This window comes from Nilaparvata lugens, chromosome 1 (assembly GCF_014356525.2).
Source record: "Nilaparvata lugens isolate BPH chromosome 1, ASM1435652v1, whole genome shotgun sequence".
NCBI lineage: Eukaryota > Metazoa > Arthropoda > Insecta > Hemiptera > Delphacidae > Nilaparvata > Nilaparvata lugens.
In genome coordinates this window covers 32,483,911-32,510,337 of record NC_052504.1, presented here as the reverse complement: position 1 = coordinate 32,510,337, position 26,427 = coordinate 32,483,911, and the positions used below count along the sequence as shown (strand labels likewise).

Below are 26,427 nucleotides of genomic sequence, written 5' to 3'. Positions count from 1 at the left end.
CGCACTTGCACAACTTTCCTTGCCGTTATGAAAATTGATCACCTGACACTAGTGTACCCGCGCATCTGAAGTCTACTATTCAAAGATTTGAGCCAGCTGGTGACAGGGCAATAACGCTGGAGACACACGAGGTCTGCTATCTCTTCATAGTGAATCATTTGATAGAATCAACAGTTGCCAACAGTTTGCAATTGGATAATCACATTTTCTCGAATTTCGAGCTTATTTTTGATTTTAGGTGAAAATGCTACTGAACATTAATTGTAGAGATTCTCATGCTCAATCTTTTCCACTCAAAATGTTTTGTTTAAAATTGTATCTGAAGCCTGATAATTGAGAATCTAAAATCAAACGATGGGGCGGAGCTCCTGAAATTTTTACAGATATGGGACTTGTGGCAGTTGATAGAGCTTATCGATGACTATTTTAGGTATAAATTTGATCAAAATCGTTGGAGCTGTTTTCGAAAAAATCGCAAAAAACCCTGTTTTTGACAACATTTTCGCCATTTTAGCCGCCATCTTGAATCGGATTTGATCGAAATTGTTCGTGTCGGATCCTTATATTGTAAGGACCTTACGTTCCAAATTTCAAGTCAATCCATTAATTAGGAGTTGAGATATCGTGTACACAGACGCACATACACTTATACACACACACACACATACAGACCAATACCCAAAAACCACTTTTTTGGACTCAGGGGACCTTGAAACGTATAGAAATTTAGAAATTCGGGTACCTTAATTTTTTTCGGAAAGCAATACTTTCCTTACCTATGGTAATAGGGCAAGGAAAGTAAGAACATCTGAATTGATAGGTAGTATGGGAGTTCTACTGTATTCAATAACTTAGATGTATAATGCTTTCAAAATTGTATCATAGATGTGCAATACACACAATATACACTTACAATGTGTGTAGTTTTAATGATTATTGCAGATATTTACGAGACTCTAATACACACACTGTGTATCCACATTCAGATATGTGAATACAGTATCCATTATTCAACATCATTTAGCTCGAATATTAATACTGGGGTCATTCTACCGAACTGTTAAAACCCATGTAACCACACAATTTTTGCCTTCCTTATATTTATAAATCGTTTTATGGACTATTAACTTGAAGTAAATATAACAATCAATTACTCCATAAATTTACTTGCATGATTTTTCACCTTACTACAACATAAAAAAATAATATTAGACTTTCAGACTCACGACCGTCACATGTAACCAGTTCATATCCTAGATATTAAGTTTAATTTTTAGGTAATAAATCAGCACTACTTTCATTATACTATTGACAAGTGTGATGCAAATTATATATTCTTTTAAAGAACATAAACAACAATATTCTCCCTAAAACTCTAATTACTTTTTAATCTAGAATACACTTGTAACCAAGTTTTTACTCACGACCGTCACAAAATATGAATTAGTTGTTCCGTTGACCACGGTGGTGCGCTGGTGGTAGTTTCATAATACAGTGACTTGATAGAGACAGTGTGGCCATTGAGTGTCACACTTTTGATTGGCTAGCTCGATCACGTGGTACAAATCCGCCATTAAGATTCCAAACAAACTGGAATCCTCTATAGCATCATTGTACTGCGACACTGCGACATTGGAATTTCAATATTTTAAACTTATTTTAATTGTGGATTTCGATAAATTGCATCAAGCATTTTGGAAGGTAAGCTATTTTCTATTTATAATAGGCTAATATGTGTAAGTTTTAAGGCAATTAATGAAATGGCGTAGGTCTTGTAGCCTAACATGCTTTCATTTGTTGGGGTTATTTCATTATGTAGTTTTAGTGTCTTGTTGTTATTATTATTCTTGGAAAATCTTTTTGATACATAAACAAGAGCTTCTTACTCTTCTGACACAGATTTAATTTGATTGAAGAAGAGGTAACTTGAATTCTTGTATTCCCATCCTTGTCGTGAAACAAATAAATTTCTAGGTTAGGATTTCTCATGTACCTATAAACTGTAAAATTATACAACTTTTTCAATTATAGACTTACTATAATAACTTTGAAAGCATAATTATCACTTACTTTATTCATACAATGTAGGATAGAAAATGATCTGCAGTTTATTACTACTAACTTACTACAGACTTGAAAAATCACTTGAAACATAGTACCGTACCATATGGTTTACCGTATTTGATTTGATTGTATTAAATTGAATCGAGACAAACATTTGTAATGAAATTATTCTATTTCACTGCATTTAAAAATGTTGTGTATTTGTTAATGATATGTTGTACTTTTTGCAGGTTACATGAAGGAAGATACTTCAAGATGAACTTTCCTGGATGTAAATAATTATCTTTGTTTCATAACTCAAATAAGGTAAGACCATAATGGTGCTTATTGTAATAATTTTATTGTAAGGTTCTTTTTCAGGCATGTTTTTATGAAAGGCCTGCATCCAGTAGGACAACTGAAAAATAACTCTTACAATCTCAAATTTCATATAAATATGCTCTATTCCAATTTATACCTGATTCAAACCTTACATTGCAGCATGCAGGCTTATGGCAATGCATTTTCTTATATGAATAAGAGCTTACTGTTTCCATTAAATATTTCTTTATTTAATATTTTTCATTTATTAGGCTATAGTTTAAAGTAGAAATTTATACATAAAACTTTTGTAAAACTAGCCTAGCCTACTCTTATTTTCAAAGTATCTTTGTTCTTCCTGAGATGAATCTTGTTTATTACAAACTAATAAAAAATAATAATCAAATCATTGAAAAAATAGAAGATAAGTTTTTATAATTATAACATAGACAATTCCAATGTATTATCAATGATAATAATGACTATTCAGGGGTATTAACATCGATGATTCCATAAATAGCCAAAATACTATTTTACATCTATAGAGATAACTCTAGAACTCTTCAAAATGCTTTTCAAGTTACTTGTTTCAACATAATTTCGCCAGATGAGACCCCTCAATTTGTGAACAAAATAATTTTATTGAAAAATATCATTGTACAAAATGAGTCCATGACTCAACAAAATGAATGAACTGGTTATTGAGGTTATCCATGCTTATTGAAAATGTATTAAATAATCATTCTGACTAACTTATAACTTCTTGATATATAGTTCACTTACTTGAGTCGCGGACGCGTTTCGAGCTCAAGTGACTCATCCTCAGCTCTTTGAGCTAAGACCGGTCTCAGCTTAAAGCGTCAAGGATGAACAACATAGCTCGAAACGCATCCGCAACTCAAGTATGTGAACTGAGTTGATCACAATAATGAATGAACTGTCTAACAAGCAATGAAATGCATTGGATTCTGATGTTGTTATTTTTTTATACAATGTTTCAGATGGTTGGATGCTCAGCATTTGGGTGCACAACTAAATCGGAGAAGGGGTATGTAATGAAGAAGTATCCCAAGGATCCAGCAAGAAGAAAGGTATGGGCAGCCAAGGTGAAGAGGAAAGGATGGACACCCAGTGACACATCAGTGCTCTGTGAACTACATTTCGAGCAATCCATGTGGGAGAAAACGAGGGAAGATGGAACCAAAAAGCTGAAGCCGAATGCTTATCCAACGATCTTCTCTTTTTCTTCAAAAAAGGAACCCAGAAAACCTCCTAAGGTACGTGAAACTACATCAATGAACTACACCGCTGCATCAACACTGCCATCAACATCAGCTTCTGCTCAACCCACAATGTTCAATCCTGCTACTGAAACATCCCAGAAATCAGACATATTGCTTGACCAACACACAATGGAATTGATTAATGATTTGATCAATTATCAGGAAAAGATGGAGTTCAAGTTGGCACCGAAATTAAGTCAAGAGGATCTCACTCCAACTCACTTTCGAACAATGAGAGTGTCAACATCTACTCATGTTGTGAGTCATGATGTGAGTAGTGGATTGAAATTTTTAGCTGCTCAATGCAATAAAGCAGAATATAAAACAACAGCTTGGTTCATTGATCAAGTTGAAAGATGGTTCAAATTGATGACTTCAAGACACCCAGTCAATGCACTTAGCAAAGAGAAGCTTCAGATCTACGAAGAGTTGATTGAATTTCTAAGAAACTTCATTGACTTATTCACTAGGATTGAAGTAGGAGAAAAAAAGCACTGGAAGCCATCACAAACAGGGGTCAACATTTCAACCAAGTCAATCCTGGACCTACAAAAAGAACTACTGAGTGAAGACCACTACAAGTTCCTTCTGACAGCTCGCTTCACTCAAGATTGTTTGGAGAATTTGTTCAGCAGTGTGCGCATCAAACAAGTGATTCCAAACGCGGCTCAATTCAAAAACATTCTAAGACTGATCAGTGTTTCTCAATTCCTGAGTGATGTGTCTAAGACAAGCTACGAAGAGGATGATAGGGAGATGCTTAGTGGCTTCTTGAACGTCTTAGAAAAAAAAACAAAATGTGTACCGACTGAAGAAACTTTCACCGACATTGAAACGACGTACGAACCTCCAATAATGAGCTACAGTGATCTCAGTGCACTGTATAACGTTTGTGGGTACATCATGTCCAGCATAGTTAAAAATGGAAAAACATGTGAGGTATGTGTTGGAAGTGTTGGCACAAAAACTTACAATGAGTCACTGGAGTATGCAGGTTTCACTCGCATAAAGTGCTTCCGAGAAAAGTGCCTCTTCTTCTGCAACAACATAACTTTTGATTTTTTTCGAAAATTAGAGAACATTTTCTTGAAATATTGGTGTGTTGCAAAGGATTGCGATATGGACTTGAAAGAGTTTTTTCGTAGGAAGATGGAGATGGTTGATGGGACTCACATTATTGACTGCCACAACATCAAGCATCAGATAGTGATGAGATTCAGTGTATTCAGACTTAAAATTTCCAGTAAAAGGAGATTCAAAAACTTGAATAAAACTAACAGCAGTAAATCGGTAGCTATGCATTCGATTTAGACAGTTAGTTGATTGATTCATTGATTAGTAAATTAAATTGCCGGTTCTGTTTTAAAATCAATAATAGTCAGGATGAACAGATCGATACTTGTATAATTGTAGCTATGTTTTATTGAATACTGTGAATCTGTATAAATAGATAGATAGATAGATAGTTAGATGAATAGATTGACAACTATACGCATTTCCTTAAGATAGCTAATTTTATTTAAATTAACAATAGTCATGATGATTAGATAGATAGATAGATAGCCTATAATATAATTAAGTTATGTAGGGTATGAGAATGAATAGATAGATAGTAGATTGACAATTATTATAATATGCATTTCCTTGAGATAGCTAATTCTATTAAAATTGATAATAGTCATGATGATTAGATTGATAGATAGGTGAAATATATATTTATGTAGGTAAGTAGATAGATAGTAAATTATGAATAGATTGATACATACTATATGCATAACCTTAAATTAATTAGGCAGTTCATTTTATTTATATTTATAAAATAGTCATGATGTATAGATAGATAGATAAGATTAGGTCGTCTATGAATTTGTTGGCAGTTTCTTATTGTCATAATAATTGTTTCGAATATAATAGTCATGATGAATATAATATGATCTGATAGTTATGATGAATAGTCATGTAATAAATTATATCAACTCATAGAACTAAAAAGTGGCAACTCATAGATATAAAGTGGCAAAGAATCAACTCCTTCCATCACTATTCTTTTTAGCAAATATGTTTTTGGCAAGCAATGCAACCATAACTTACTGTACCGTTTTATTGTAGTTCTCCTTTCTGATGAGTTAATTCTTGATAATTAATACTAAATAATTAATTCTTGTTGAATTACAGTATATCAATAAAAATGTATAATATTATGTTCTTTGTATTCTAATTTATGCTCAAATGTTCACCCATACACTTATAGAAGGTTGACATGTTGTTATAAATATTATTAGACTGTAAAGCTGCGTTTACACTATGTAACTTTGTTATAAAACTTTGATATATCAAGTTCAATAGAAATGTTACAAATTCGTGTTTTATAATATTGGAACAAGAAGGTTAAATGTATAAAAATGATGTTATATAACAAATTTTTCCTTTCCCACATGAAGTGGGTAACCTGTAATAAGTTACAGAATTCGGTGAAATAGGTGAGGGGGGAGTAGAATCATCAGCTGATAATATTATGAGAGCTTATTCATAAACTCATTTTTCAATCAAAAGTTGTATAACAAAGTTACATAGTGTAAACGCGGCTTAAGACTGTTACAATTCTATTGCATAATCATCTGCCTAATATAATAAGAAAGAAAACATTAGGGGTGTTCACGGTGCATAAATATGCTATTCTGCTATCCTGGCAATTTTATTTAAATTCCCCGTTGCATCAGGAAATGCAAGATGATAATGGACAGCAGCCAGCTGATTACCTTATTCATGGTACAAATTCCACCAACTAGCAGAATAGCATATATATGCATCGTATACACCCCTATAATACCTATTTCATTTCACATGACACCGTACTATCTATATATATAAAAGCGAAATGGCACTCACTCACTCACTCACTCGCATAACTAAAAATCTACCGGACCAAAAATGTTCTTATTTGGTAGGTATGTTCAGTTGGCCCTTTAGAGGCGCACTAAGAAATCTTTTGGCAATATTTCAACTCTAAGGGTTGTTTTTAAGGGTTTAAAGTTCGTCTTTTAGCATGTATATTCTTCTTCTCCCAATCTCTTAATTAGAATTGAAATTTCCATATCATATGTTACTATAGAACTATAATCTAGATAGAGTACCTCTTCGAAACAGTTGTTAACTGGCAACTAAATTAATAATTTTGTCAGGTTGGCATTAAGTTGAGTTGATTTTGTTAGGTTGGCACCAAGTTGAAGATTTAAATGCATTTATCGCGGAAAAATTGATTGGGCACTGCTACTTCAATCCTGGGAATATTATCTCGCTTCGCTCGCCATATCTGTTTAGCCAGACGTTTAGTCTGGACCCCCGACTGGATTGTCCTAATATAATATGATAAAAATGAAAAAATGCAGGCGAGCGAAGCGAGCCTGCTGATCTCATTCTTGGACGATCCAGTCGGGGGTCCAGGGGGCGGAGTCCCCTGGCTAGACGGATATGGCGAGCGAAGCGAGCCTGACGGCTAGTTACAATATAAAAATATGGACCATAGGATTTTGATGAGCATGATTCTATTTTCCTCAGTCTTTTTGGCTTTCAACTATAATTTTGTCCTGTCTTGTCATGGGAATTAAGTTATATCAGTTTTTCTATGAAAAACATGTTAACTTCTTATGAAAGTCAGATATAAAAATGACATGACTAATTAAAAAGTTGAGTAATAACTTGAATTTTTGAGATTATTGAGGTAGGTTTCAACTTAACAAAAATTGTTGATGAAAATATAGATAAGTACCTAGCAATTTCAATATTTATTATGTTTCAATAATTATGAAAATTATATTATCTAATTCTCATCAACTTGAGCGGGGTTCACCTATATCTGCTTTTTCTAATCAGGAAAAGTAATTTGTCAGTAAGTTTACCTATTGTGTGGGAACCTATCAGGTTACGGGAGGCATCCTTTCATCAAGGTTATTTTATCCTCCATTTACTGTTCCAAGGCCCAGAATACAATTTTTAAAATTATAAAATGCTTAGTGGACATTGTAACTGAGTTTGTATTCAAGAAGGAATGCTTTATTAAATATGAATGAGCGATTTTACTTGAAGTCTCATATAAGATCCTGTATAAGATTCAAACAGATGGAATCTTCATGGCGGCGGCGGGAAAAAATATTTCCAATGGCCACACTGTCTTTATCTAGTCACTGTATTTCATAAGTTGAGAGATACAGGTTGAGTTTGTGCTTCTTTTGTGGATGTGTATTTTAAATTTTTTCAATCGACAAATGAATTAATGAAACAACAAAGGTAAGTCACATGACTTTGTAACTTTAGAGTACTAACAACCGTCACGGTTAATCAGCTGAGAGCAGCTTGTTTTTAGATTATTGGATAACCTAACATTACAAATTTCTGAAAGGCTAGTCGCATGGCGTCAAGAGTATTTTTAGGTTATGTTTGTTGCTGCCAAAAAGGCTGGTTAAAAGGGAAATTCTCACAACCGTCACACTCACGACCGTCACGAAACCGTCACACGGTAAATGTGATGGTCGTGAGCTAGCTGTGACGGTCGTGAAAATGTAACGTTTTCCTTTAAGTATGGACTGAAAATAACATTTTCCTTAAATAAGATTGTTTCAATATAGTAATACATTTTAAATATATAAATTATTATAATATTTTTTACATATGGTACCCAATGTACTTGATGAAGGTTTAAACTTTTTTTGATACTTTTGCATAGGGTTCAGTTGCAAAAGGCAGTGAATTTCTTCCCTAAATAGTTCAACTCATTTAAACAAATTTAATTTTCTATTTCTACAAATAATTAATTATTGCAGGTGATGCAGAGCTTACATTGAAACCATTAATATGAACAAGGTTAATAAGAAAAACTCTGGTAAATCAAGATCAAGCATGCCTACTTCATGCGAAAAAACCAGAAAAGCTGCTGCTGAGAGGAAGAGAAAGGAAAGAGAAAGAATCAAACAGGATCCTGAAAAATATGAACTAATGAAACAGAAAGAGAAGGAACGAAGTAGGCAACGAAGAGAATCAAAAAAAAAAAAGCATTAATGATTTGAGTGAAAGGGGAAAGAGGAAACAACGAGCTGAGTGGAGAAAGCGGTACCATAAACATGCTGAAAGACTACGGAAGCAGAAAGTAGTAAATGATGAAATCACAGATATAAATACACCCCCAAGCTCGCCAAATCCTGTTGAAAATATTTTGGAACAAGAAAGGGACCGTAGAGAAGAAACAAGAAAGGCTAACAGGAAGAAAAAGCTTAGAAAGTCAAGAGAGAAGTATAATGCGAAAATAAAAGAACTAGAAAAACAACTGAAGGACCAGATAAAAAAAACCAACAAGTGGAAAACTAGACACCACAGATTAACAAAGAATAAATCTACAAAAAAATGTGACACTGCCACTAATAAAAAAGTCTGCAACGCTCCACAACATATTATTAGGAATAAGAGGAAATCGAAAACATTATTCCTAAAAAACAAAGTTAAAGACTTTTTGACAGATGATGACAACTCTTACAGTACTCCTGGTCGCAAAGACACAATAACTAAAAAGAAAATTAAAATGCAGAAGAGGAACTTGACTCATACTTTGTTGATTCTCCACAAGAAGTTTGTTTCAACTACAAATATCACCATATCATATGCATTATTTTGTCGGCTCAAACCATTTTGGGTTGTACACAGGCCAACAAATAAAAGGGATACTTGCTTATGCAAGTATCACGAAAATTTCGGGTTTTTGTTCCAGAAATGCAAACAATATAGAGTGATCCAGCATAGGAATATTCGAGACTTGGTGAGCTCAGTCTGTTGTGATTTGGAAAATAAAATGTATGTACCGAGAATGTGGAGAATGTGAACATAGAACTATCAACTTCAATGAAAACTGTTCTGTACCTTTGCAGTCTATGATACACTTTTTTGAATGGAAGAATTTGAAAGAAGAGAAGATGAAAAAAGGGAAACAAGTGATGGTTAAAGTAACTAGAAAAGTGAAAGAGCATTGCACGTTATAAGAGTTGAAAAACAAGCTGTTGACATCTATGAGACCATTTATGCAACACATGTATAGAGTTTATCACCAATCAAAGTTTTCTAAGACTTTGCGGACATTGTTGAATGATGATGAAGTTTTCATGGTTGTGGATTTTTCTGAAAACTATCAATTGAAATACAGTACTGAAATACAGAGCAGGCATTTTGGAGCATCCAATGAACAATTGGTTCTCCACACGGGGGCTTATTTTTTAAGCAAAACCGTCAATGATAAGAAAGATATTTCAGTATCTACCTTTTGTACAGTTTCGCCAAACAACCGTCATGATGCATCTGCAATTTGGGCGCATTTACAACCAATTTTTGTCAAAATAAAAAATGAAAACAATCAAGTTAGCAAAGTACACGTTATAAGCGACGGTCCAACCAAACAATATAGAAACAAGAGTAATCTGTATTTGTTTTGTCACTTTATGCAACATTTTGGATTCAGAGAAGCATCATATAATTTTAGCGAGAGTGGGCATGGAAAGAGTGTTGCAGATGGTGTAGGAGGAGTAGTGAAGAGAACAGCAGATAAGGCGGTTTTGGCAGGAAAGGATATTTCAACCATAGACGAATTCCTATGCTGTGTTTCTACACTAAAAGCAGAAATAATAAAAATTGAAGACAGCAGTCTGGCAGTTACTGACCAAATTTTAAATGCAGCTCTTGATACAATCATTCCTGTTCCAAATACAATGAAAATTCATCAAGCAACATGGAAATTGGATGAACCCTTGAACCTGAACTGCAGATTCTTATCTTGTGAGTTTTGCAGAACTTCTAGTATTTGTTCACATATCAAAATGGTTACACATACTATAATGAAACCAAAAGAAACATCTGAGGAGTCAACTGAAGATGACATAGCCGAGGAGCCAACTGATGATATAATGGAGGAACCAGGACCTTCATCACATTCAAATGGAAGAAAAAGTATCCTTTTCAAATCAGTCCTTTTTTGGGACTAACCTAAACTTACTCTTTTTTTAGCAAAACTAAGAGTGTAAGGAATTTAATCTATGTTTCTCTCTCCATGGAAAATATATTACCATTTTGTATAGTGCCAGTAAAATGTTTAATTTTCCTTGACCAAACAATTAGATTCAAATGTGAATTTAGAGTCAACTGAAGAAGACATAGCCGAGGAGCCAACTGATGATATAATGGAGGAACCAGGACCTTCATCACATTCAAATGGAAGAAAAAGTATCCTTTTCAAATCAGTCCTTTTTTGGGGCTAGCCTAAACTTACTCTTTTTTTAGCAAAACTAAGTGTAAGGAATTTAATCTATGTTTCTCTCTCCATGAAAAATATATTACAATTTTGTATAGTGCCAGTAAAATGTTTAATTTTCCTTGACCAAACAATTAGATTTAAACAGAAGCTGTAGCAGATTACGGTACCATGACATATATTCGGACAGCGAATCTGAAGATACTCCAAACGACTTGGTAGAAAAAGATTTTGTCCTGATAAGATTGGACACACGAAAAAGTTTCAAGCATTACATCGGACAAGTTCACAAAGTTTATGGTGACGGGGAGATGGATGTTATGTTTTTAAGAAAATCAGTGGGAGGAAAATTTGTCTGTCCTCCAGTTGAAGATATAGCGTCTGTTAACTGCAGTGACATTATCCAAGTGCTGCAGCAACCAAAAGTTCACCGTGGCCTATATACGTTTGAGGGTGTAACAAACGTCCCTAACTTAAATTAGTTTATCTGTGTTAACACTTTTTCTTGTATCATTACATAAAAAGTGGCTGCTGAATAATGTCACTTAATATTATACTTTATATATTGTCACTTAATATTAATGCCAACATTGCTTAACATTATGGTATGCCAACATAAAAATTCATACATCATATTTATTTAATTGTTATTCTTGATTGAAATATGATTAAATGCCATAATTAGTGTTTATTCTCACAACCGTCACAAAACGTTCACAACCGTCACCTTGCACTCACAACCGTCACATATCAAAACTTCTAGCTAAAATTTGGAAATTAAAATGAAATAATAATATTATTAAAACATAAGCCGGTTCTAAGAAACTAAACCAAACATATTATAGCTTTTAAAATCAAATAGCATTGCATTTATGCCTAGTATATCAAATAAAGCAATGTATTTTTCATTTAATAATCATAATACAGTGTTGTTTTGTGTATAAAAACGAAAATTGCAATTAATTTTTTATTTAAATCAGTTGAGTGTGTGTAGTTTATGTGGAGAAAGATATTTTACTGCAAAAAATCACAGTTATGTTACATAATATGAATTATAAAAAAATAAATCTTACTTGTGACGGTTGTGAGGATATTAACAGTTTTTAAATTAAAACATAGTAATATCTCATGAATAAAAAATACAAGATAGGCCCCACTGTGTTCACTGAAAGAAAAGAACTTAATTATCATGAAAATATCAAGTTTTCCATCATATGTCATATTTCATATTTTTACTAATTATTAGTAAAATAACTGTTTTCGGTAGAATGACCCACTGTATAGCGGGGTTTACATTGGTCAAGTTACTTGAATCAAGTTTACTGGAGTCAATTAACTTGAACCGTGCTTGAACAGTGTAAACGCTTCTTCAAGTGATTTTTACCTCGTTCAAGTAGTGCTTGACCCCTAGATTCAAGTGTCAAGTAAAAGTTGAACATGTTTGATTTTTGGAGTCAAGTTGGCTGCACTTGAAACAAGTAGGAAGGTCTCTTGACCAGTGTAAACACACATTCAAGCTCACTTGCTTCAAGGATTAACCTAAAAATCTAGTGTCACGTTGAGTGGTGTTGTTTTGTTATTGTTAATGTTAAAAACATCTTTCTAAAAACGAGTTCAAAAAGTGCTAAGTGGACAAGTGATCAAATTATTGAATTCCTGGAGGTGTATGAAAACTATCCTGTACTGTGGAGCTCGGGTTTGAGTGAATATAAAAATAGGAATTTAAGAGATGCCGGATTTAAAGGTTTGGTAGACCAATTGAAAACCAATTTTCCTGACATCACCTTGGATGTGGTAAGAGCCAAAATAAAACTAATCAAAACCATTGTCAGCCAAGAATGCATTAAAATTGCGAAATCCAAAAAATCTGGTTCAGCTGCAGATGAACTGTACGAACCTAAACTTAGCTGGTTCCATGCTGCAAAGTTTTTAATGGGTCGTTCGACCAGCAGACCTTCTACTTCAACTCTGGTAAGTAAAAACTACATTTCTTTATGTCTACACATAATTTATTAATAAAATGCTTTTATATACTATAAGTTACATATTTACATACAAATATTGCAGTAATAGTATTTTAACATACTCAGTTCCTTCAGCATACAACATACAGGAAAGGCTAACATATTACATTTGTACAAAGTTAAAGGCTGTTCGATGGTTGATCAGTACCAATCCACTTCCATTGCCATGGTAGTGACCCTTGTTTTGAACAGAAGAAATTTTCATACTGCTCTCTAAACTTTTTGAGCTCTTGTTTGTAAGCATTTGTCGAAGTCAGTTTCGATGTCCTCAACAGACATGATGTATTGAGAGTGGTGCGCCATGTGCCTGGTATGATTGTGCATGTTGTCATGTCTTCCACATCTACAGATGAAGGATGAAGGTAATATTTCCCTGATGATTTGCGTAGCCAGTTGTGAAGTGCACAACAAGTTTTGACAACCAAATCTACAGTTTGAGGAATCAATGCAATAGGCCGTCGAATACTCTAAATCTAGCAACTAAAATGCCGAAAGCATTTTCCGAAACTCTACGAGCTCTAGAAAGTCGATAATTGAATATACTTTCTGAAATTGTTAAGTTACGTTTGCTGAAAGGTTTCAGTATGTCCTTTCTTAGAGGAAATGCATCATCTGCAACAACAACCGCATTCTGTGGTAAATTAAGGGTGTTACGTTCCATTGCAATGTTCAATGTTGATGCTTGAAAAACTGCACCATCATTTGACTTTCCATTAGCACCGACATCTATGTATAAGAAATTGTATTCGGCATCAACTAATGCGAACAGTATGATGCTGAATGTACCCTTGTAATTGTAGTAAATCGAACCGCTCTCAGCAGGGCACTTAATTTGGACATGTTTCCCATCAATTGCTCCTATGCAATTGGGAAAGTTCCACTGCACTTCAAATTTGCGTTGCACCAACTCCCACTCTTCCTTTGTACTAGGCACCTGAAAAAAATGTATTGCCTCAATTTTTTTCAGGATATTTGTATTATTTTGTACAGTTATTCTGTTTCATTTCAGGATAAGGAATTCCAAATTCTGCCCACACTTACTGACGCATCTGGGACTGACGATATAGAGGATGTGGATTCTCCAAGTTCTCCAATTGTTCAACCACAACAAAAAATAGCTAAATCTCAAACACCTGGAATGCATCCTCCACGCTCCAAAAAGCAAAAAATATCCGAAATACGAGCTGTTGAACACATAGTTGATAAACTACATGTAATATCACAAAACGTTAAGCCAGCTGGCAAAAATGGTTCTGTTAGACACACTAGTGATGAACTGTCTCATTTTGGAGAGTACGTTTCAGCACAATTGGGGCAATTAAACCCAATCGATTCTCTTAAGGCTCAAAAAGCTATCCAAGACATTCTTATAACTGCAAGAATGGAATCATTGAATTGAAACATGCAAATTCACAGATATTATTCACCATCACCAACCATAGCTACCTCTGTATCTGGATCTGACAGAACTGATGTGGAAGATATTCATCACCAAGAAAATTCAAACGACTTACTTTCTACTGCTTTGCAAACCAGTTTCTTACTAGTAACCGACGAAGAACAAAATGATTCCGAAAATTTTATGGTTATGGAAGAAATTGTTGTTGACAACAACAATTGTGATTATGAAAGCATTTAACCAGCAACCAATCACAAAATTAATTCAAATTATAATATTGACTTGAGAAGTCTTTTGATAGAAATTAGCCTTCATTTGTCCACAGATAGATGACTCTTCAAAAAAAATCAAACTTGTCTTGTCTGCACAGGCAGAAAAAACTGAGCTTAGCTTAACCCTTTCAGACCCAGTGTCCCGAAATGATGACATTATGTTTCCATAGCTACAAATAAACAAAGAAAAGATAAATGCTAGTGGAATATCATCCATTCCGTTGTCTCACTCCTCCTGAACACATAAAAGTGGATACCCACGACATCTGTTGCAGAAATTATGAACTATTACATCAGCTGTTATCACAGACACATGTATTGGTTTCTAATTCTGAAGTTTGATAATCAAATTCTGCATCTGTTATCAAATTCTGTAAAAAATATTTTTAATATGCATTTTTTCATCAGCTTTTCAAAAATCGCGAGAATAAATCTTAATGTTGAAGTTCATATTTGTTATGGGTGAAAAAAGTAATGTACTCATTTGAGGACACTGGGTCTCACGTGCTCCGATGATAACATAACCTCCTAACTATAAGTTGCTCTCACATTGAAATGATCTGTTCAAGTGAAATGTTTATAACTTTAATTATTAATTTGGATTGAGATCTATGAATTGTGAAATTACAAACTGCAGTGCTTTTGTGACAATTATTGTAGGTCTACAGTAAAATGAGTTCTAATAACAACATGAGTAACCAGTTACATCCCGATATTTATAATGTGACAGAAGACGATCTTAGAATTATGGATGTTTTATTTGATGGTGATATTTCTGATTGTGAAATATTTTGTGAAGACATCGGAAATACAAGTGTGAATGAGAGAGACTTGGAAACAGCAAATACATCAAGGGACAGTGAAGCTTTGAATATAAATAGAGTTGGAGCTGATATTGATGCAGTAGATGCTGAAGTTGAACAAATTGAAGTTGATGATTAATGTGAGGTAAGTGCCAATGAGGAGTTGGAAACTGAAACTGTAGATGTATCTGACTCCCTCCCTGATTTTTATAAAAATATAATACTCACTTCAAAGAAGGATATCAAGTGGAGGCACAGAAACATTTCTATTTCACCTGATGAATTCACAACCAGTGTCAATGATGTTGAAGAACTGCTTTCACCAGTATGTTATTTAAAAAGATACATAACAGATGATTTGTTTGATTTGATTTCGGAGATGACAAATATGTATGCATTACAGAATGGTAGGAACAATTTCAAACATTGCACACCTGAAGAAATTAAAACTCTGTTTGCTCTTCATATAATTGTAGGCACACTAAAATTTCCAAGGATCCGGCTATATTGGGACACCACTTTGCAAATGAATGCTTTCACTGAACAGATGTCAAGAGACAGGTTTTTCGAGCTATGGAGTAATCTTCATTTAGTAAATAATTTAGATAAACCCAACACCTGCACAGATAAGTTTTTCAAAGTACGACCAATATATGACTGTGTCCGTGAGAGATGTTTAGAGCTTCAAGTTGAAGAAAACCTGTGTATGGATGAAGCGATGATTTCCTTTACAGGAAGATCAAGTCTAAGCAGTATGTAAAAGGAAAGCCAACCCCCTGGGGAATTAAATTGTTCATGCTTTGTGGACAAAGTGGCAAAGCATATGATTTTATATTATATCAGGGTAGTTCTACAGAGATTGATGACAAAGTTCAGAACATCTATGGCCTTGGTGGTAGTGTTGTACTCAAGTTATGTGAGCGAGTTGTTGGTAATGCTGGCCACAAACTGTTCTTTGACAATTTCTTTGGATCTTATCATTTATTTCAAGCATTGAAACAGAAGAAAATTTTCGCAGCTGGAACAGTTAGACTGAACAGATTCTGTAAACCTCCTTTCATCTCTGACAAAGATGCACTGAAAAAGGACAGAGGTACATCATTTGAAGTATCAAGCCTTGATGAAATTATTTTGGTGGAGTGGATGGATAATAAAATTTTTTCAATGGGTTCTAACTTTGTTGGTGTAGGAACAGTGGATCTCATCAAACGCTAGGATAAGAAGGGGAAAAAATATATTGAGATAGAACGACCTGAAGTTGTTAAATGTTACAATAAAGCAATGGGAGGTGTCGATCTTCACGACCAATTGATCAGTTATTATTGAATTTTTGTAAAGTCACGAAAGTGGACATTACGGTTGATTTTTCATGCAGTGGATTTTGCAATTGTTCAGAGTTGGCTTGAATAAAGACGAGATGCTGACTCATTAAAGACACCAGAAAAGGAAATACTTTACCTATTGCACTTTAGAATGAGAGTAAGTGATGGTTTGCTACACTTTGGAAGAAATGTACACTTGAAGAAACGTGGTCATTCAGGTAGTTCATCGCAATCATCTGTGCAAGTAAAGAAAACCCGAGGAGAAGTCAGACCAGCAAAAGAAATTCAATTTGACTCTATAGACCACTTACCGCAGCATGATAATGTCCCACAACCCATCCGATGTAAATTCCCACAGTGCAACGGGAAATCAAGGGTGAAATGCATGAAATGTGGAGTTCACTTGTGTCTGAACAAAGACAGAAACTGTTTTGTGGCATTTCATACAAAGTAATATTGAAAGTATCTAAGGTCTTATGTTTTTATTCCAGACTTTTTTATTCAAGTTTAGTACTATTACATTATAATTTTTGCGTTATTCATATTATTTTTTAATTAGTATTACTCATTAAAGGCAATTAATACACACTTCAAGTTCTCAGTAATTCAAGTAATTTCCAGTACATAGATCTCAAAAACTTTCTAAGGATATCAATTTTGATAAAATAATCCACAAATTCAGCAACAATATAGCACATTAATAAATTGAGTGACAATTCAGTGTGATTCAGTGTGTCTAACATCAGTGGGAGATATCAGGCAGTAACAGCTTCAGTGAGTACCATTATCTTTATTATTTTACTATTGATGAAAAAATTTACTATTGGAACCCAATGTCCTCATTTGAGGACATTGCAGTAAAATTTTGAAAGTTTGACAAATTAAAAAAAAATGTATTAAAAATTCATAAAAAAAATAGAGGATTTCAAAAATGAGATCAGAAAATTAATACCTTTTATCATTAGAATGTAGGTTTGAAAGGGTTAAAAAAGGGCTCAAGGGAAAAACCAACATAGTCTAAAAAATGGCAAACTGTGTTTATGTTGGCAACATTACTTTTTCGAATGTAGTTTGACATGACGAAGCAAACAGGGGAACAAACAACTCCTTTCTTTGTTTTTAGCAGTTAAAAGATATGTACTACAGTGGAAGAAACAACTCAGTACAGTTGAAACTGGTGAATGAACAACTCAGTCCAACCCACGTGGCTCTGACGCATGCACAGTAATGCAACATGTATAGTGTTCTGCTGTTTGAAGAAACGTTTGGTTGCGTTTGCAGTTACGGTACGTGCTTTATTTACGTGTATTGTTTACAAATTGTTAGTGGATTGTTATTATTAGTGTATTGTTAACGCAATGGATAGTGATAGTGATGAAAATGTGTGTGTAAGTGAAGTTAATTCATCCAAAAAACGCAAAATAACTGGCAGAGTAGCTGATGTTGCTAAGAAGCTTTGTGTTTGTTTGAAACCGGAGAAGACTGTCGATGTAAAAGATTTGAGTGCTTCAAAAAGATATCACCTGCAGAGAGAAAAAACTTGATCAAACAGTTCAATGACATTGGTTGTGAGGGGGTACTGATGCACAAAATAGTTATTTAGCTGGACTCATATCAATACATCCTGTTCTTCAAAGAAGGTCCAAAAAAGATGAATGTGAAGCAAGATTTAATGACAGATCTTATTAATATAAAGTAAGAGTAGTTCGAGAAGGCTCTGGTGTTGGAGTCCTTGTGTGTTTTAAAGGTTTTCAATCATTGTTTGGGGTTAAGCCTTTCAGGGGCTATTCTCATGGCTGTAGTTTTTCACTGTCCTGTTAGGCTAAAGATGAAACTAAAATGTCAAAGTACATATTTTTTTTGTGAATAAGTACAACTAATAATTCATTAAAGTTAGTCTGCATAGTCTAGTTGCCGAGAAATTTTAATTTATTCCGTTATGATTCAAAAAAAGGGTTATAAAATCACAACCGTCACGCGTCCCTAGCCAGGAAAGTGAGATTGCTCTGCAGTTAATTCAGGTACTTTTTGAAGAGCCTACATATTTATCATCTGTATTATGTTTTTTAAATATATGTTTTTAGATTACCATTCTCAAAATATTTTGAAACTATACCAGTATAGTGAAAACTACGTTTTCCCTTTGTCCCTTGGTATGGACTCACGACCATCACATAAACTAGTTACTTTATTAGTTCACCACTAGAATGCGCTATTGGCACGTGCTTCCACTGGAAGTGAGCATTGGGACTGTTTTGATTGTTGTAATGAGTTCGTTTCAACGCTTGATTGTCAATAATCTCAGGATTATTATTATATAGGTAAGTTATCATCCTTGTACCTTTCATTACTAACAACCGTCACACTTAGTAAACTGCTTTATATTGTTTTACAAGCTGCTAGGTCTGATATTATATTGTACTTAGATGCACACTTTTGATCAGTCAAGATGGCGTTTTAGGTTAGGTTCTGTTGCCTCCAAAAATATTAAATCATTGAAGGTTCCTCACGACCGTCACATCCAGTATGTGACGGTCGTGAGCACAGTGTGACGGTCGTGAATGTTTAATGTGGTTGTCTGTTACAAGCATTGTTTGATTGCTGTTATCACAAATAACTAAAACCATACTGCATTAGTTTTCAGTAGTATTTTCTCCAGTTTTATAATTGCTTAAATGCAAACATTATGTATGTTTTTCCATAAAATTTGAACCCTTTTTAACATGGTTAATTAACACTTTGCTTTTGGTTAACTCGCCTATAGCCTAAGTCCTTTTAATGGTTTTACAGATAGAAACATGGAAACTCCAAAAAGCAAGAAAAAGAATAGCAGCAATAAACCAAAACCATCTAGTGAGAGTAAAAGAAAGGCTGCAGCATAGGAAATGAAAAGAAAGGGAAAGAATTCGACAAGATCCAGTAAAATATGAATTGATGAAGAAGAAGGAAAAAGAAAGAAGTAGAGATAGAAAGGCCTTAAAAAAGATTAAGAGTATTGATGATTTAAGTGAGAGAGGGAAAAAGAAACAAAGAAGGGAGTGGAGAAATCGCTACCATAAGAAATGTGTAAATAGAATGTTAATAAATGATTTATTAGATAATATTACAAAAGTATTATTGAAATTCATTCCATAATCAATGACTTGGATGATAAAAACTATGCATTTTTAACAATTCTTCTAACAAATAACTTATTCATAGTCTCCACATATGAAGTCAATTATTACCAGGGTAAGTCCTCATGTCCAGCCGGCTGGACACCCATTTTTGGGGCATAGAGGGTGGGAAAATTTTGAAAAAAATTTCTATTATTCTAGGACCAGTATAGCAGGATGAAACAATGGAAAATGCTAGATCACTTAAATTGAGAATTTCGGATTGTGGAGGAATTTTTTTCACTAGATAATCCACTATTAACTTATTTATGTCATATTTTCAGTCAATGTAAGTTTTCAAAAGTCTTGTGAACAATATCTTTAAAAGTCTCTGCACCTAATCAGTATCTTCAATAACTTGTATTATTATCTAACAAGTTTCAACAAGAGATTTATTATCTTTGTTTCAGACATTGGATAATCAGGCTTCTACTAGTTCAGCTTGTGGATTTAATTTGCATAATCCAAGCTGTATTCCATCTCTACTTGATATCCTTGATGAGAGATATCCTTGTTCAGAGCTGGAGGGCTTCTACAGTGATGAAGAAGTTGATGTAGACATCCCACTACAACCTGTTCCAGAATAGGTAAGCAACTTTTATTTTTAGTACTATAAAATATTCATTGGATTCTTAAAACAAGAGACAATTGCACTCAGTAGCTTCTAAATAGTCAACAGAGTTACTGATGTTAAACTTTGTTTCATGCTTCAGGAGCTGATGTTCCTCCCAAGGATGATGAACGTTTCAGTGGTGATGAAGAGTTGCAGAATGGATTTAGAAATATAGCTCCATTATTAGATGCTCTAGATAGTACAGAGACAGTTACATCTGTTCCAACAATCACTGAGGAAGTAGGACAGGCAATTGACAGTTCAGGACCCTTACCACCTAAAAATTCAACTGTTATCACAAAAAATAAAATATACAGTGGAGGAAGAGACCATTAGTTGGTGATTCCAAACCTAGCAATGGAGATGTGTTCAGTTCAGATTGTCCAATTGACTTTTTCAGGAATTATATTCCAAATGAATTCATTTCACAAACAGTGCAATACACTAATATGTATGCACTGAATTCATTCATTATGCTATTCAATTCAATATCAGCTGATTGTCGGGCAGAGGTGTCAGCAAATTGGTTGTGTTGCGATCGAGCTACTGATCAGTACAGCTCTGAAAGCTTCTATTTGTTTCAATAGCGCACGCAGTATAAAACGCATGGTCCTGACCGTGCGTATGCGTGCCGTCAGTCCTGCTCTGTACGGATACATGGAATATCTATGGAAAAGAGAAGCGCGAGTGACGTACGCACTGACGGTCGGTCGAGCTCTGTAACCGGCCTTGGCTTCCATGTTATAGGTTCTGAGTGTCTATGGTTTGATTTGAACAAAAATAATGAGTGATTTGAGTGAACAAGAGAGTCAGTGCATGATGAGATGAAAGGTTTAGAAAATTGTAAAAAGTAAAAAGGACAATCAGTTCGATGTTATAGTGAAAATAAGAAGAGAAAATATTCTGGTGAGGAACACAAATCATCATTGGGTGAACTACTGCAAGGCAAAACATTTGAAATGATAATGCAATGTTGTAAACAAAAATGTTGTAGAAAAGTATCAGCATTTAATCAGGAAGACCTATTTAATCAGTTTCATGTAAGTTCTTGCAAACAAAAACAAGATGTACTTCTGCCAGGACTGATGAAAAACAGTAGCTCTACAACTCATGTTGTACTGGATGTGAAGAGAGGACGTGAGTTCTCTCTCTCCCTCTCCCTTCAGGAGAGAGACACTCGTGGGATTGAAGAGAATTTTTGATAATTTTTCCTCAAGGGAAAAATCGACAATTAATTAGCATTCTGATTGAGAATCCAGTAGTAAATCCAGTAGTAGGAAGATCAAGTTTGTGTACGACTCTCCACCCCAAAGCCCCGCCTCATGAACTGTGACCCAGTGAGGAGTGACCGTAGAGGTGCAAAGTGTAACACTACACCAATAGGTATTGTAATTGAAATAGCTATTCAGCCTAAGTGTTTATTCTCTTTTCCAACATTCTGTAACCTGAACGTCTCACGAAGACGCGGCCCATGTTGGGCCCATTACAATGTAGTAGGAGCTACCATACCAAGGGTGAGCGTTTGGAAGTTTTGTGTTAATGTAAATGGATTAGAACAATCAGTTTGCCGACAGTTTCTCTGTAGACTATATCAAATATCAGTGAAAAGACTCCATGTAATTCAACAAAAAGTCAAACAAGGTGATAATTCTTGGAAAAACGAGGTACTCACACAAACAATCCCAGAAGTATACCACAAAGTGTTTGGGACCTTGTCAAAGAACATTTACCACTTATTTCTCAACTAGAGTCACACTATTCTCGAAATAAATCACAGAAAAAATATTTTTTCAATCCCAACCTCTTAAAAAGCTTTATGATTTGTTAAAAATTTACTAAAAAAAACGAACAATGAAGTAAATTTGAGCTACAAGACTTATAAATTTTTCAAGCACAGACTATGGTTTCAAGTTACCAAAATATAAAATTTGTGATTATTGTTCAGAGTGCATAGTGAAACTAAAAACCAATCCCAATGACATTTGCAAAACTTCATATGAAATTCACTTGAGAAAGTATAAGACATAAGAAGATCCATAACAAAACTATAACTGACAATAAAAATAGTAATAACATCCTTGTTTTGCAATTTGATTACGCTCAGAATCTCCCACTCCCCAAAACTAATGAAACATTGCAATTTTATAAAATACTTCTATGGGTATACTTGTTTAATATTATTGCCATAATGCTAATACCAGAATTTTATATTATTTTTTGGAGACCCAGGGAAGGAAAAATGCTGATTCAGTGTGTTCATTTCTTCTAGAGTTCATAAAACAGAAGTTGTCAGATGAAGTGAAAGAGATACATCTTTCTCAGATGCAGCTGGTGATAAAAATAATAATTTGTTGATGACTACATTCTGAAGCTGGGTGTGCATGTAATTTAGTATATTTGTCCAGTTATTTTCAGTGAGGGAGCATTCCTTCAACATTTGTGACAGAAATTTTGGATTGTATGACCTGAAAATTAAAAGAGAAAAGATAATTCACTCTTTGGAGAAATATTTGGAACTAATTCAAAGTGTGCGGTCAAACCCTTCACCATTAATTATTAAAAATGGTAGCCTATGCCAATTTTGAAAAAAATCACAGACAGCTTAAGTGTGGTTATGCTGAAGAAAGCAGGAAGGACTGCATTCAAGATTCAATCATATCCATGGCTCAGCTATCCTTGTACAGGAGGTGTTGTTGCATCTAAATCATACACTGGACAGCATCTACCTTTTGTATACTTCACAAAACATGATTTAATGATAGATTTAGATGAACAGTTGCAACCAGTTAGTTCTGTTAAAATCAATCCATCAAAAGAGGCGGATTTACGCTGTCTATTCAAGTTTTTGAATGATTAGGACATTCATTGGTTTGAAGAAGTGTTCACAGCTTGAATATTTTTTGAATTTCAGAGAGTGAATTCTTTTTGACCATTTATTTGATATTTTGATATACAATCCGTTTCGTTCCTCAGTTTTCTCTAATCATCCGACCATGGCAGATCTTCGGCAATGTTCTCGCGAGTTCTTGACGGATTTTATTTCACTTTATGAAAGTTTTCCGTGCATTTGGCGAGTTAACCCATCAGCGCTCTCTGGTACCATATGGTACCAGTTGACTACTCTATTTATTTCTCTCATCTAAGTAAAATGGTTCAGAATTTCGCCACCAGAGTCACATGACATGCTAGTAAACAGTGTTGACAACAGCTGTGAACGCTCTAACCTCCTTTTTTGTGAAGAAAAATGTCACCAGAAGTCTTTGAAAGTTGAATTAGTTTTTGAGATGGACACTGTGGATATTATTTTTGAGTAAGTATATAAATTGACACTTTTCCTTCTAATCAACTATGCCAAATAAGTCTAGAATAGTGTATAATTGTATTCCTGGCTTTGTCCAGTCATTCTCATCTTTTGTCTTTGAATTATTGAACTCTACATATTGGTGGTACCATACGGCTCCACTGGGCGCTCCTCTTGTCATTAGGTCCACATTATATCCTTTATATTTTTGGTTTGTTTCCAGAGTTGGACTATGTCTGTCTGCAGCTCTGGACATCTTGAATGACAATGAAACCAATTTTGATAGTGCCAATATTTTTATTGAACCACCTGAGCCTTCGGTTCTAACAGATGAAGATTCTGGAGATGAAGACCAAGCAACAATCGACAATCTTTCAAAAAATCAATTGCTATGCAATGCAGAAGTACTTTTTCATGGTGTAAATAGAGATCACGCTGCTGAACAAGAGAACATTCCTGAGCCAGATGCTATTCATATTACAGAAACTCTTGATGAATTTCTATTCCCAAAACGTGAAGAAAGTGAATTTATCGTTGGGGATTTGGAAAAGCAATGGGAACATTTTCCTCGCAGTGACTTTGCTCAATATAAAGATCTGAGTGAATTACAGTTATTTGAGCGTTTCATTGATGACGACGTAAAGCTGCGTACACATATTCGTGCTTCCAAACCGCACCGAGCACGCTCCTCCCTCGTGCCGCCTTCGTACCACCATCGAACTACAGTTGGACCGCCCACGCACCCATCATGAACGTTACGGAAGATGTTAGATCTTCTCGCGTTCCCCGGTCGAACTACTCTTGCTCCCCGGTCGATCATCAATCACTCTGCTGGAGTGACGTTCGGTTGCGGAGCAGAGCGAAAGTCTGTACGCACCTTAATTGATCTTTTATATGAGCAGACAAGAATGTATGCATTATTCAAGAATGAGTCTGACCCAAAAATAACTAGAAAAGAAATTCGATGTTTTATTGGAATTCTAATATTGTCTGGCTATAATATTCTACCAAGCAAGCGGCACTACTGGGACTCTCAAGATGACCTAGGGAACAAATTAGTAAAGAGTGCAATGAGGCGAAACAGATTTCTAGATGTATGTAAATTCATCCACTGTGCAGACAATACTAACTTAGACATGGAAGATAAGTACAACAAAGTAAGACCACTAATGAAGAAATTGAAATCTAGATTTATAAATAACTATGTTCCATTACAGAATATGAATTATGATGAGAGTATGATAAAATATTTTGGACATCACAGCTGCAAACAATTCATTCGAAACAAACCAATCAGATTTGGTTATAAGGTATGGTGTCTCAACTCTTCAGATGGATATATAACAAATTTTGAATTTTATCAAGGCAAAGATAAAGGCTTACCAGACACTATGAAAAATTACTTTGGAAAGCCAACAGCTCCCTTCTATAAAATGCTGAGTGAATTCCCTAATGACAAAAAAAAGTTACATTATAATTTTTTCTTTGACAATTTATTCACCAATCAGAATCTTCTTATTTTTTTGAGAGAGAATGGATACAGTGGAACTGGTACAATACGTCAGAATAGAATTCCAAAAAAATCAAATCTCACACCAAAAAACCTGCTCTCAAAGAAGCCTCGAGGTTATCATGAAACTCAAATAGACCGTGAAAATGGAATCCAATACATCCAATGGATGGATAACTCGGTCATTTCAGTTGCTTCAACGTGTTATGGTGTACAGCCAATATCATCAGTGCGACGATTTTCCAAGACAGAGAGAAAGTTCATTAATGTGGAGAGACCAAATGCAATCGGTATCTATAACTCTCATATGGGAGGTACTGATCTAGCTGATGAAAATATAAATAGACATCGCATTTCTACCCCTTCACTCCTGGTGGTCATAATAATGACCATCAACTTTTCATGAATATATAGAGCTAACCAGCTGTTAAATTCCGTTTGCTGCATTGGTCACAATTCTGCACATCTATTGAATGACTAGGTGAAGGTTTCAACGCCATCTGTTGAGTTTAGAATAAACTACAGACATTGCATTCAAACATGGACGAGCCAACAACAAGCAGAGCTGTGTCACGTTATTCTTTATATTTAAATAACGATTAGCCTCCTGCTTGGCATCAGTCGGTAAAGCATGAGATTTGATATAATTAGGTCGTGGTTTTCTAATAGTATTCAGTCTTAAAAAATCTTGATAGGCCTAGATATGGGCTTCTCCAATAACTCTTGTAATTCAATAAATAATAAATATATATATAAATGATACTTATACTATAGAGTTGAGGAATAAAAAATAAATTGCACACCATGAAAGTTTCATACATATATTACATAAATAATGCAAAGATCAGTCGAGGCAAAAAATATATATAGAGCGATAAAAAAAAATATAATATAAAAATAGAACAATAATTGAAATCAATAAAAATATCACAGGCTAACTTTATATTCTAGATTTATGGCACGAATCATTACCATGTGCCTTTATCTTAAAATCATATGCATTCTGTTGCATGTAGCTGCGATATGCGCTTGCTAATACTTGTCGACTTGGATAATTCAATCAAAAAATGTGTGCTCTAAGATCAGCTTGATAAAT

At 34.5% G+C, this 26,427-nt stretch overlaps 3 protein-coding genes and 1 long non-coding RNA gene across 6 annotated transcripts in view; 3 read left to right on the top strand and 1 right to left on the bottom strand.

The window, feature by feature from the left end:
- Window positions 1–26,427, top strand: part of LOC120350884 — a 53,967-nt gene that overhangs the window by 15,184 nt on the left and 12,356 nt on the right. Inside the window, exon 1 of one of the 2 annotated variants that reach the window (XM_039426041.1) lies at window positions 23,481–23,594. The exons of the other annotated variant lie outside the window; for it this stretch is intronic. Within the exon in view, the coding sequence (XP_039281975.1) occupies window positions 23,514–23,594 (81 nt within the window). The 5' untranslated portion in view covers window positions 23,481–23,513. Of the gene's footprint in view, window positions 1–23,480; window positions 23,595–26,427 lie in introns of those variants that run through there. 2 annotated transcript variants of the gene reach the window in all.
- On the top strand, window positions 1,514–6,200 carry LOC120350879. Its single transcript, XM_039425964.1, has 3 exons — window positions 1,514–1,701; window positions 2,295–2,370; window positions 3,366–6,200. Exon 3 carries the CDS (start codon window positions 3,366–3,368, stop codon window positions 4,956–4,958), a length of 1,593 nt encoding a protein of 530 aa, XP_039281898.1. The 5' UTR covers window positions 1,514–1,701; window positions 2,295–2,370; the 3' UTR covers window positions 4,959–6,200.
- LOC120350882 (protein ANTAGONIST OF LIKE HETEROCHROMATIN PROTEIN 1-like) overlaps window positions 12,924–26,427 on the bottom strand; it is a 121,774-nt gene continuing 108,270 nt past the window's right edge. For both annotated transcript variants that reach the window (XR_005571079.1, XM_039425997.1), the window contains one exon: window positions 12,924–13,890. Coding sequence is in view for 1 of the 2 variants with exons in the window: in XM_039425997.1 (XP_039281931.1) it covers window positions 13,399–13,890 (492 nt within the window). In the remaining variant the exon portion in view is untranslated. The remainder of the gene's footprint in view (window positions 13,891–26,427) is intronic.
- Window positions 18,878–20,952, top strand: LOC120350886. The gene is made up of 3 exons (XR_005571086.1): window positions 18,878–19,073; window positions 20,318–20,494; window positions 20,621–20,952. It is a non-coding gene; the product is annotated as an uncharacterized LOC120350886 (long non-coding RNA).

What these genes read in the sequence shown, in the direction of transcription:
- LOC120350879 (XM_039425964.1), top strand. Translation starts at nt 3,366, where the DNA reads ATGGTTGGATGCTCAGCATTTGGGTGCACAACTAAATCGGAGAAGGGG.